Source organism: Wyeomyia smithii, chromosome 2 (assembly GCF_029784165.1).
Source record: "Wyeomyia smithii strain HCP4-BCI-WySm-NY-G18 chromosome 2, ASM2978416v1, whole genome shotgun sequence".
Classification (NCBI taxonomy): Eukaryota; Metazoa; Arthropoda; class Insecta; order Diptera; family Culicidae; genus Wyeomyia; species Wyeomyia smithii.
This window is the reverse complement of record NC_073695.1, coordinates 86,159,752-86,172,583: the sequence shown is the minus strand read 5'-3', so window position 1 is coordinate 86,172,583 and position 12,832 is coordinate 86,159,752. Positions and strand designations below refer to the sequence as shown.

General features: G+C 35.7%; 1 protein-coding gene across 1 annotated transcript; it reads right to left on the bottom strand.

The window, feature by feature from the left end:
* Positions 1-823: 823 nt before the first annotated feature.
* On the bottom strand, positions 824-12,382 carry LOC129725278 (uncharacterized). Its single transcript, XM_055680878.1, has 8 exons — positions 12,248-12,382; positions 6,184-6,365; positions 3,679-3,833; positions 2,702-2,804; positions 2,314-2,646; positions 1,479-1,593; positions 1,290-1,414; positions 824-1,219 (listed from the first exon to the last, which is right to left on the bottom strand). The coding sequence occupies exons 1-8, from the start codon at positions 12,297-12,299 to the stop codon at positions 875-877; spliced, it is 1,410 nt and encodes a 469-aa protein (XP_055536853.1). The 5' UTR covers positions 12,300-12,382; the 3' UTR covers positions 824-874.
* Positions 12,383-12,832: the final 450 nt, after the last annotated feature.

Below are 12,832 nucleotides of genomic sequence, written 5' to 3'. Positions count from 1 at the left end.
TACAAGATTAATCGCTTCAGGGGAATAGACTAGAGTAATTACAACCGAAGGGGTCGTAAGTGGCTTGTGTTTTGGATTGTAGAATAAAAAAAATAATTCCGACGGATAAAAATATGATCGGTATTATTATTATCAGTGCCTACCGAAGCAAGTTAGAAAAGTTAGATTTCGCCATTGCGAGAACGTCACTATCAGATCACTATGGTATTGGAATACAATCGATAGGAAGCAATGGCGGTTACCAGGTAAACAAAAGTTCTCACAAATTTCGTCTAAGGCTGAAATTTTCAAAAACAGGTAGGTATGTTCCAGAATATTTAGCAAAAGAAGAAGTAGATTATATCTGACACGCAATCACTTTATTGACGTAGGGCAACGAGGAGCTATCATTCATTAATACACACAACAGTAAGCAAGAGGATATAAAACTAAAATTACCACGTGTTTTATGGTTACTTGCCAAAGTCATTGGTTTCAGTGTTATCACCGCTTGAATATTATTGGGTCTCATTGTAACGACATATTTAGCACATAACTTCCCCCTATCCCCTCACGATGAACGACGAACACGCTCAGTTTTTGTTACTCTAAAGTGAGTAAGATATCACTCATTTTTGATAAAAGTGGAGGTACCCTAATTAGAGTACTTTTACGGTTACTCACTTCTGAGTAAGGGCGTCATACGTCAAAAACTGAGTAGAATCTACTCTGTTTATGAAAACCAGAAATTAACGAAAATGAGTACAAGTTACCCAGTATGCGTAAATTTTGAAATTTGATGGTTTCTGGTTTTTTATAAATACGATTCAATAAATGGAATAAATTCAGAACAATCAAAAACAGATTTATTTTCCATCGAAATATTATAAATGTTTTAAATCATTTCCGTGTCTTCTGCCTTAGTGGCTTCGTAGAATGCGGCAACCAAGCGGTTCACAGTTGCCCGTGAACTGTGGCTCATATTTTTGTACAATACGCACGCCAGAAAATCCATCATCATACGCATGTGTACGGGAATTTCTATGCCAAACACTGCGAAGGATTTCAATAGTGTATCGATTGCATGTATTGAGCACTGTACATCAATACAAATATTTCTGTTTATTATCACGAATGAAGGCCCGGCTTTAAACGGCATCGCAGAGCATACAACATGCGGTTGTTCATTTTGAAGAGATTCTTTATATGTTTTTAAATCCTCTGCAATACTGATGTTGGGCTGAAATTATTACGGAATATAATTGTATTGATTAAGAAATTATTGATTTGATGACAAATTAGATACTTACTGCTAACCAACGAATAAAAGGCGACGCCAATTGTTCTTCGGAAATTGATAATGTACCGTCAATTCTCCGGCGGAGTCCACGCATTGGCATACTCGAAAACATGCGCAGGAATCCTTTAATGTATTCTAGAGAAAACGAATTTGCGATAGATTATTTAATTAAAATAAACAAATACATATGATTATTTACCATCCTCAACTTGCATGAATTTACTGGATGAGTATAGAAGACACTTCGATAGAACTCCCTTGAAATCCGGCTCAGGTTCACAACACGGAAAGAGTTGAGTAAACGATTTACGGATCTGAAAAAAATAATACTTTTTAGTTTTCAAAACAAACATTAAATAATACAAGTTGTGATTAACAAAGACTAAGTCTCCATATAATACTTTAATTAGAAGTCATACAACAGATTCAATAAAATGTTCGATTTTTTTGTCAACAAGAATGCCAATGAAAAAAAAATACTAAAAACATTACTAATAATTTTTCATGGTTGAAGTTCCAGTTATTAGTTTTGTCAATCAAGAAAACACTACCTATTTTTCAACTGTCATTTCTTTTAATTATTGGGACTAATTTATTGGTAAATATAACTAATAGGCATTTTCAAGGGAGAGAAAGTAAAAAACTTATAGCAAAAGCGAGGTAAGTAAGACCGCCTATTCTAGTGTTAGGATGAAGTTTTATATTTATTAATGTTTTCAAAAGTGAATCATCAGTGTGGTCGACGAAGTTTTTTTATCCTTTTTTGTAACTGAATTTGCGTAATGTTCAACAACTATAAATTATTATGAAAATAAATCAATATCAAGACTGTTGCTGCTGATTAGAATAGCAATCGTCACTAATGCGTATCGTTGTTACTGTGAGTTTTATAAACCGCTTCTTCAGAATTCAAAAATAAACTCTACAGCATACTATTTAGAGTTTATTTTTGAATTCTGAAGAAGCGTTGGTAACTTAGGATTCATTTTATGATTTTGTTTTTATTTAATTTTGATTGTGTGTATGTACGTTACCATATATCCGTTGTATGCACTTAGATGTGGAAACATTTGGTGAATTTCGGTTGCACTTTTCTTTGCATTGAGCAAAAATTTTAACAAAGGGAAACATGCCTCCATTTCCTGACAAATCCTTTTTTTATCATTTTTCGTTGCGTCCAACGTGCGTAGAACTTCGGCTTTACTCAAAAGTTCTGTTGGTATGGATGTAGTTTTGTTCACGTTTTTTGATCGCTGGTATTTACGCATTTCCGGTGGAAGCTTCTTAATGATATTTCGAATTCGATGGTAAATCATACCACTGTGTTTACCCTGTTCCATTCCACTGTTTCGCCAAAAAAAAAGCCACTGGAAAAAAAATATGAAAATTTGTGTCAAATACAAATAATTTTGGTCACATTACCGAATCTGGAGCCCCTTCAGGTCTGTCATTATTACACTGAAGCTGCGGAAACAATTCAACGATATCATTCGCTAATTTCTGCTGTTCTTCTGTAGAGGGATATCTGTAAAAAAAAAGTATTAACATAATGTTCATCATTAAGTGAGTAATTCTCGCTGAAAAGAGGCTACTAGATGCACAATCATGGGAGATGAACACTCAGATCGGTAGGGAAGGGATATAAGGCGGTGGTCGGCCCGCACAGCCTGCACACCGTGGCGAACCACAACGGCCAGCGTACGGCAACTTCGCAACTTCCCACAGATTGGTATTCCGAAGTAACTTCTTCCCCCAAAAGGACATCCACAAAACTATTTAGAGATCACCTGACCAACGTACAATAAATCAAATCGACCATGGTCTCATTGACAGCCCGTTCTTCTCAGACATACGAACGTACGCACCAATTGCGGTGCGGATATTGGTTCGCACATGACCTTTTCGATCGAGTCTAGTGCAAAAAGTTGACGATGTACCTGATACGGCCGGTAGTCCTCTACGAAACCGATACAACGACGCTTATGAAAGAAGGCCTTAACATTCTTGGAATTTTCGAACGGAAAATGCTGTGGACTATCTACGGTGGAGTACAGATGGACGACGGATAATGTCGACAGTGCATGAACCATGAGCTGCACGCGCTGCTTGGAGAGAACCCCATTGCATACCTGGCGAAAGTCAATGAGTTGCGGTAGGCCGGTCACGTCGTAAGAATGCCGGACGACAAGCCTGAAACATCTTCGAGTCGAAAATTTTACTACTTTACCAAACACATAACGGTCTTCAGGTCGAGCTCGTATACAAATACCAGTCATAAACAGTGTATCTGCCATTACTCGTCAATGGAGGTGAGTATTTTTATGGCTGGGTATTTGTAAACGAGCTCGATATAAATACCTATAATATATAGTCTGAAAGAAAACAGAATCTTTACTTACACGTGACCATTTTCAATCCGTTTTTCGAATGGTTGACAAGCTACTCTAGTAAGGAAACTGATACCATTTTTATCTGGTATGTTACCTCGATCCAGTACCGGCTGCAATACTTTTAGTCGGAAACTATTATCTGAAACGAGCGTTTCTCGGAGTATCTGAAAAGATTGGAACAATAATATTTTACAACATGTGGTTCATAAGTATTTAATAAGGTACAAAAACAAGCATGAACATAACGAAATCTAGATTATATACAGAAAGATGTTTTACTTATCAGTTTTTTTTTATTTTCTTATTATGTTAGGTACATATTATTTCTAGGTCTGTCTTGATCAAAGTGATATTAGACATTCATTATATATCATCAGATTAAAAATTAAAAGCTGAATGTAAAATATATGATACGCGCGTTGAATTTTTCGGAAAAAACGGTTTTGTATATACCTATCGACTTAGTTTTGGTAGTTGAGTAAATGTTTGTGTGTATATGCGTGTGTGCATGTGAGTGTATATATGTGTATGTGCATATAAGTCCATCTGTGTATGTATGTGTGTTCAAGTCGCATTGAAAATGTAAGTGTTCACCATTGTATTTAAATAAATGTTTCATCGATTGACATTGTAATTGGAAAATTGAATTTGATGTCCATCGTACCACGCGATTGTTATTACATTTGTTGTCTTGTTGTTATATTATAAAATTTAGCCACCTTTCGATTGAAGAATATGTATTTGTTTATTTAACAAGCAGCAAAGTTATTTATATTCGTCAGAAATAACTTCGCGCCTGAAATTATCTATGCACCATTTCTTCGCACATCCAAATTTGAAAACCAGTACAGCAAAGTATTTTTCTTGCACGATGGATACCGCGTTATTCTGAAAACGACATAAAAAACCGCGTTATTTGGAAAGACGTCGTAAAACAATCCGCGTGAAAAGAGCGTGAAAAAAAAACCTGACTGTATACTTTTCTTGAGGTGCAATTTTCTTTGGTAAGACCGGTTGGAACTTATTACCTAGATAAAGAAGCCCTGTGCAAGTATAGGTGAAATTACTTTTCACAAACATGAGTGTTTTCAGAACAGTTTGCAAATAATGATAAAAATCTAAGGGCCCGAATACACAGACGGCGTGATAACGCCTTTCTGACGAAAATTGTCAATACCTTCTTGAAACCTTCTAATGTGCCTTCTAGCATCTACCACCTTCCACTTGTCTACACGGAAGGCGCAATCACGCCGTCTCGAGCTCCGCCGTGTGCTAACCTTTATGTCGTTATGCCACCCAAGTTATGTTTATTTATGTTTGTTGTAAGAAAAAATAAAACAACACACTTCTAAAATCACCAGCAGGCGGAAAATCATACAACACGGCGCTGCCAGCGCCTTCGCCAAAAGAAGGGGACACAAGACCGTGTGGAAGGCGCGATGTGTCTACACGGAAGGCAGCCAAGTACGCAGCCGAAGGCGGCGAACGACTACCTTCTTCGCTAGAAGGCAAAGCTGAAAGGTTCTGGCTGAAAGGCGTCCCATCGGAAGGCGCGATTACGGCTTCTAATTTGCAGGGAGAAGGCGTCATTACGCCTTGTGTGTATTCGGGCCTTAAACCGGACACCGCCCCCAGAAAACCGGACCGTCCAAAAAAAATCGCACGGTTGGCATGCTTAACCCTTTATAAGGCCGTGGAAACTACGCAAGGAATTGACATAAACTTAAGTAAAACGTATTCCTTACAGGAGGAACAACAAATCTGTACCTTTGTTCAACAATTCACTATTGAATCAATTGAAAAAATTGGAGGCAATATAGTTGCCACTGGCCGTTAACCGTACAAACGTTGGTGGCAATATACTTGCCACTGCCCGTTAACCCCCAAAACGGTGGAAACATTTTTTTTGCAGCTGCATTGTAAGATTCCTTTTTTTGTAATGATAAAACATGAAACATCATGGTAATTAGATTATAACAGTAGCACTTCATTTATCTTGCATGGTAAAGATCAAAGTGAAGAATTATTCAAGTGGTATTCTGAACAAAATTTTGGGAAGAAATTTGAAATTTGTCGTCATATACACCATGTATTTTAACAAAACAACTGCATAATCTAACACAGTAGGTGCTAAACAGAAAGTTTCTAGTGAAGAACTTACCGGTTTGCTGGATTTTTACCAAATTAAGAAGAAATTTCCGAACGACGTTCTAAAATCATGCTTTGTTTACATAAAAATGAAGCCAAAATAAATATTGCACACTTCTAGCAGTTCTAGAAAAAACTAAGGTGTTTTAAGACACCTTTAGAAGTTTTTGGTTAAGCGAAATTTCAAAACAATATTCTTTGTGCAGCGAAAAAAATGTATTTTGTTGGTGGCAATATTGTTTGCACTGCCATATAACGGGTTAATCTTGAATAAAACCATGTAGTTGAAGCCTCCTGTAAGCCACTGATCAATGTCACTTATGAGCTGAATCTAATCAACTTCTTTTTGCTTCCAGTTCAACTTACTTGTTTTGATGGAGGTATTATCACATTCGTCGTATTCTCCTTATCATTAACGTTATCATGAGAACTGTTCAGATTTTCTATAATCTGCAAAATGACCACCCGAGGTCCTTTCTCGTTTATACCGATATCTCTCAAATCGTTGTCTTTCAGAAGCACCAAGGAAATATCATCAATTTTTTGAGCTGTAAGAATTAAAAGAGTAAAAAGAATTATAATTACCTAAGTGTTTTCACCAAGATTCTACAATTTTAATTTGCGAATTTGAAAATCGAAACAGTAATATTATGTCAAACGCTCGTAAAAAATAGTTCTTTTTGTCTCTGTTTTAACATATTGCTAATTTTTTTTAATGAATGGATATAATAGCAATCGTAAAAAAAGGGAAAATTAGCTGTTCAAAGCTGGACAAAGTAAGCAAATCACTAGGTTTGAACATGTTCGCACTCACATCTATTTGAAAAAAATATCGAGAACTGTCTTATTAATGTAATGTTTAAAACACTGAACTTTCACAAATTGTTCCAGCTACTCTACAGATATATTTTCACAAACCTTTAGAATAGGAAAAAATATAACACGCTATCCAAAAACTGTTTCACATCTTTGAAACTTCAGTAAACACTAAATTACACAGCCAATAAATACATTATAACTAGCTGACCCGGCAAACTTCGTCCCGCCCATTTTTGTATTTAATTAAATAATTTCAAACATTTCAAAATGATTGATTCCTTGCGATTTGTTTATAGTCTGCAAATATACGACGGAGCGACCATAGGATATGATCAAAGTCAAAAAACAAAATGTTTCAAATGATTGGTTTTATCGAAATGATAACATCCTCGCCTTCTGGCTTCTGTACATCACCTTGATTCAGAAAATATTGGGTGGTATTCGGTCATTTTCAGCTGTTTCTCTGGCATCAATCTGATTCAGAAAATACCCATATTGGGTGGTTATCCAGTTATTTTGGCTGTTTTCCAGAAACTTAAAGTGGTCATCTTTAAATGTAAAATGGTGTCCAGGGTCAATGCTTGGCTTCTAAGCATCATCTCGATTACGGAAATATCCACATTGCGTAGAATTCGGTCAAGTTGCCATTCTACAATTCAAATGGTGTCTAAGGTCGATTCCGGTCTCAGTGCAACATTAAGATTCCGGAAATACCCATATTGGATTGTATTTGGTCACTTCCCGCTATTTTCCAAAAACCGGAAGTCGCCATCTTAGGAAGTCGCCATCTTACACTCATATTGGCAACCGGAAGTTTTAATTTCAAATTTAAAAATGGCGTCTCGAGTCGATTTTTGACTCCTGTGCATCGATCCGATCATTTTTAGCTGTTTTCCGGAAAACTGATTGAAATATCTCTTCAATTTGTATGGGAGACCAGCCCCCCTTCCAGAGTACGGAGGAGTGTCAAACCACTGTTTAAATTTGTGTTTGATTTGTATAAGAGCCTTCCTATCCAGAAGTGGGAGGAGTGTCGAACTATTATGGACATATTTGTTACCCCTAAAAACATTCACATGCCAAATTTGGTTGTATTTACTTGATCAGTTCTCGAGTTGTGCGAAATCTGTGTTTCATTTGTATGGGCCCCCTGCTTTCAAGAAGAGGGAGGGGTGTCAAAATATTGTGAACATATTTGTTACCCCTAAAAACATTCACCTGCCAAATTTGGTTGCATAAACTTGGTTAGTTCTCGAGATGTTAAGAAATTTGTATTCCATTTATAAAGGACTCCTCCCCACCAGAAGAGGGAGGGGTCTCGATTTATCTTAGTCGCCTTTCTCGGCCCCTGAAATCTCTATATACAAAATTTCACGCCGATTGGTTCAGTAGTTTCCAAGCCTATATGGATCATACAGACAAATAGACAGACAGACTGACAGAGTTGCATTTTTATATGTTTAGATTGTATGATACCGTATGATCAAGAACCACACACACACACACACACTACTCGTATAAGCATAAATAAGGTATATTACCTGGTAGTGGACACTTCGTTTTTTACGACTCCTTGACCAATTATTCTTGATTGAGAATACTTATTATCCAAAGGATTGGACTATCGTGGGTAAAATGTGTTTTAGGTGGCTAAACTATTATTCCGTATGCTAAACCACAATATTATCTATATCTCGCAGAAAAGGATTTATAATTGATTATTTTTATCTGGAATTTTATTGGATTTTTGTACGTACGTTCTGTACTTTATACGGAGAGGGTTTATTACAGGTGCCAGTTTTATAATTGATGATCGTATTAAGGACACTCATGCTTAAACAAGTTTTAATACAAGTTTGAACGACTTTTTGTTCAAGAAAGTTGTGTAATGTTTAACTGCATTTTAGTTAAATATATAAGTTAAATATAATAGATAAATATATTAGCATATTAGTTAAAGATCATCAGAAATACGCTGTTTGAGGGAATTTCCGACAAATTAGTATGTTAGTGTCCATAACATTAGAAGGGTCCACCACTGGTCAATATACCTTACACGAAAAGATTTGTGATCGTAACAGCTTTTTGTATTTGAAACCTTTCTGAAGGGGCCAAGAATTGCTGAATTGCTGTTGACTGCCGGCTGCTCGATGTATTTTAAGACAACTACTGAGGCATTGTTTATTTGATTTTGTCTCGAATAAGTGAGAGGTCTGTGGTTTCTTTTATAGTGGATGATAAGAAAATACTCATATAGGCATCTGATAATTACTGAGGGCTTGATGAATAAGATGAATTTTATTAAAAACATCGGACAGTCAACAAACTCTAACGAAAGGTAAATAATATTTGATTATCGAAAGTTTTCGGTATTTTTTACTTTTCATTTTTTAGCTATACTATGACAAAAACTGAAGATTTAATATCATCGTGGAAGAATTGTTGTTAAGAATAAAGATGATAAGGCACAATAAGGATATCATCAAATTAAGCCATTTCAGTCAAGCAGAGTTTTTAATACGGTCATTCTTTTTAATCAACAATTCGAGATGCATTGAGCCGTGGTCCTATTGATGCCACATTATTTCATACAAATAAGTCTACAGTTAGTGTTAAGCGTAGCTAACAAATATAAATTTCTATTGAAGGGCAGTTGCAATTGTGATAGTTCGCAAATTTCAATGTTACGAAATAGTATATCTTGAGCGATAGGGTAGAGTTATCGTGTGATTAGTCGAATTAGGTTTTTCGGTGTAAAAAATGTTTTAACATTTTTGAACAAGAAACATGAAACAATTTATTAGATATAACTTAGTCGGCTTCAATCATTGTATTTCAAGGAAATGTAATTTTCATGATCGTTTCTAAATTGCCATAAGTTATAGGTTTTCCTGGTAAAAACCTTATCAATACATAAACGTATAATTTTTTTGGTGTGTTCAACTTTATAGCTATTGTATGCCTTAAAAAATGCAACACATTTTAGTTCTTCAATTAAAAATACAATTGTGTCATCATTTTTTACTATATGTTTTGTTTCGCCATAGAATAATTTGTTACACATCTCATATTTAAGTATCAACCCTGGGCGAAAAGTGGTACTATTAATTTTCATGTGATTTATCAATGTTATTGTTTCTGGAAAATCAAAAAGTAGCAAAGAATATTCACAGTGTTGCTTAAGAATTGAAGTTGAAGATAGTATTGTTACATTATTCAGATCGTAAGTATGATTGATGATCGCATAAATTTGTTTGAGATTAAAACGTTTTGTTAGGCTTAATGATAAGTTGCGGAAATTATTACATGTCTTTGTCTGACGTTTGGTCTCTTTAAACTTCGCTTCGAAAAGCATGCACGAAAAGTTAGCCACAGGTCCCTCTTCTTTAATTATCGAAGGGTAATGTACAAGATGGTGCATTTTATTGATGAAATTTACTGTGGGAAAGCAAACGCGAAACAGTTTGTGAAAACTTTGAATTTCTTGCTTCAAGTCACCAATTTGTGCTACATATAGCTTATTAGAAAACGCAAAAAAAGTTATTCTTAACAATGATCCGATTAAATCAACATAGTTGGTATTACTAACGATATTTGCGTGAAACATGAAAGGAAATGCTCTCAAAAGTGTCCAAGTCTGAGCAGCAGATTGTGGAATCGAATAACCTGGTGGCTTAATATTTTTCAACGAAAAGCTCGGCGATGGTTTATCTCGTGATTCAACAAATCCATAGTTGAAGTCCATGATGATCTTATTAATTTCATCTATCGTAATACTTTTTTCGCAATTCACGATATCATTGAAAATTAACTTAATAAGCATTGGTGCAATGCCCTCGAGAATGTCATGCATGGGATCCATTGTGTTATTAGTAGCGATATGAAAAAAATTCAGCTTATGTAGTGCACAATCTCCCACAATACCTAAATCTGACGGTAGTTTTAATTTGTTTTGAATTGCTTGAATGTCCGATTGTACACTTTGTACTGTTCTTAAAGGAAATGATTCTTGAGAATGTTCCTGTTTTAAAGCATTTCGTGGCATGTAACACATACGGCAAAACATTTTAGCTTGGGGTCCCATCAAACGAAATATATCGTGAATAGCCAGTGTATCTCCGATTACATGAACCAATACTGCTCGTAAAACGAAGTCCTTCCCATTGTCTATTTTGATTTTCACGCCAATTTCTGATTCCAACAAAAGAAGATCCTGAATCAAAGGACGAAGCACTCGTTCGTATCCATATATCTTCAAATCAGTAGCACTAACTGTGAGTGTTAAATAAATCCGGTTTAACTCAGAGTTCACGATGGAGTCAAAATTCTCAATTTTAAAACAAAATATAGTCATTTTTTTCATTCCTTTACGGGAGCCCAACGGGTTTCGGTGCTCCACATCGTCAAGATGCAATGAAAGTCTCAGTGCTTCGGGGTAGTTTTGAAGAAACGGATGATGTTGAAATCTAGAACCATCCTTGAACCCGCACAGAATACTTTTTTCGGTTTTTTCTTCCTCAATCATTTTTCTTGCTCTATGGTTCTGCATGATTAGTGCTAGCGTATCTTTTATAGAAATATAATGAGCGACATGCTTCACTACCTTTGTCTTTTGACTTACTCGTGCAGGGTGGCGACTAGCTTTTGATAAACTGCGTGCGATACTCGTAACTTTCCTTCTACCTAAAACCTCTTTTTTTTGAATCGGGTAAAGCATAACCCGCCAGTCCAGATAAATACGCCAAACTGTCTACTGGTTCTCTAACCTCGCCAAATACATTTACCAACGACATCTTGTTGATTGTTTCTTGAGCATGAATATCATCATAACTGATGCTTTTAACTTCTAGAAATGATTTGAATAAACCCATGAAGTACATCTCATACCCGTTCAGTAAAGTATGTGCAGTCGTGATGAACTGTTGGATCTTTGACTCCGGTATTGAAACATCACAACGCATTCTTGTGATAAACTCATTGATCATTTCAATTATTTGTTCAGTAGAAATTGTCGTTTTGAAAAACATGTCGTTTGTAATGTTCGAATAGTCTGGGTTCGGATCAGTCTCGTCTGGAACTGTTGATTTTGAGTCGTAATGTTCGGAATTTGATAATGCGTCTGTACGGTCGTCAAGCTGTGGTCCGTGAGATTTTTTTATATGGCATTTCAAATCTTTAAATCGTGAATATAAAATGTTACATTCAGAGCACCTGAATGGTAATTCATTAATTTTGCTGGTGTTTAAATTGTGAACATTTACGAAATGCGATTTTAGTTCATCAATATAACCGGGCACAAGCACTCCGCACGAAGGGAGATGACAACGAAATCCTTAAAACAAAATCGGAATATAAATAGTTCGCTTAGTCGTCTGACTTTCAGTAACGCAAACGGTAATGCATAGTGAATGTGTGCAAGGTGTATGTGTGTATGGTGTATGTGTGCATGATGTGTGTATGCATGGTGCATGTGTTTATGATGTATGTGTGCATGAAGTATGTGTGAAAGATGTATGTGTGAAGATTTATAATTTAAAATATATTTTGAACGTAGCCACGACAGGTTAACTAGTTTTAAATAAAGTTTTGACTTGGCATTTCATATTCTTACCTTTTAATTTTTGGAATGATTCCGCATCGAGTAAGGCTTTAACCTGTTCCATTCTTTCGCCTTCGAAAACAATACTTGCAACTGAGGAAACTTCTACGAAATAACAATGCAGTTTATAAAACTCTCACTGGAAAGTAACACTTTTTATACAAACAATACCGCCGTTGAAAATTTTTGACATATATATACACTCAGGGGTGAGTAAACATCATGGATAAAAACTCAAAATTGAGTAAACATGGCAATTATGAAAATTTGAGTAAATGTTACTCAATTATCCAGCACCCGGTTACTCACTTTTTGACATTTTGCATAAGAATACCAAACTGAGTAGATCCTAATCAAATTAGAGTTAAAATAAAGCAGCGTGAACGGAAATGTTAGCATCGTTCATCATAACATCATAATTTGAGTTTTATCCTGTAGAGTGTGACAGACTGTGTGACCAATACTCGAGCTATCACCATCATATATTGGAGCACTTTTCTTCAAGCTTATAAGCATTTCTGCATTTTGGCTATAACGGCCTATATTATTAAAAGGAGGAAATCAACTCTGTAACTTTTCAATCCTATTGGTCCTGTA

Bases quoted from the DNA above. Each gene is read 5' to 3' on its own strand.
- LOC129725278 (XM_055680878.1), bottom strand. From the start codon at position 12,299: ATGGAACAGGTTAAAGCCTTACTCGATGCGGAATCATTCCAAAAATTA. The intron at 6,366-12,247 runs GTAAGAATATGA...TAATTCTTACAG, and splicing joins ATCATTCCAAAAATTAAAAG to CTCAAAAAATTGATGATATT. The intron at 1,415-1,478 runs GTAAATAATCAT...CGTTTTCTCTAG, and splicing joins ATTCATGCAAGTTGAGGATG to AATACATTAAAGGATTCCTG.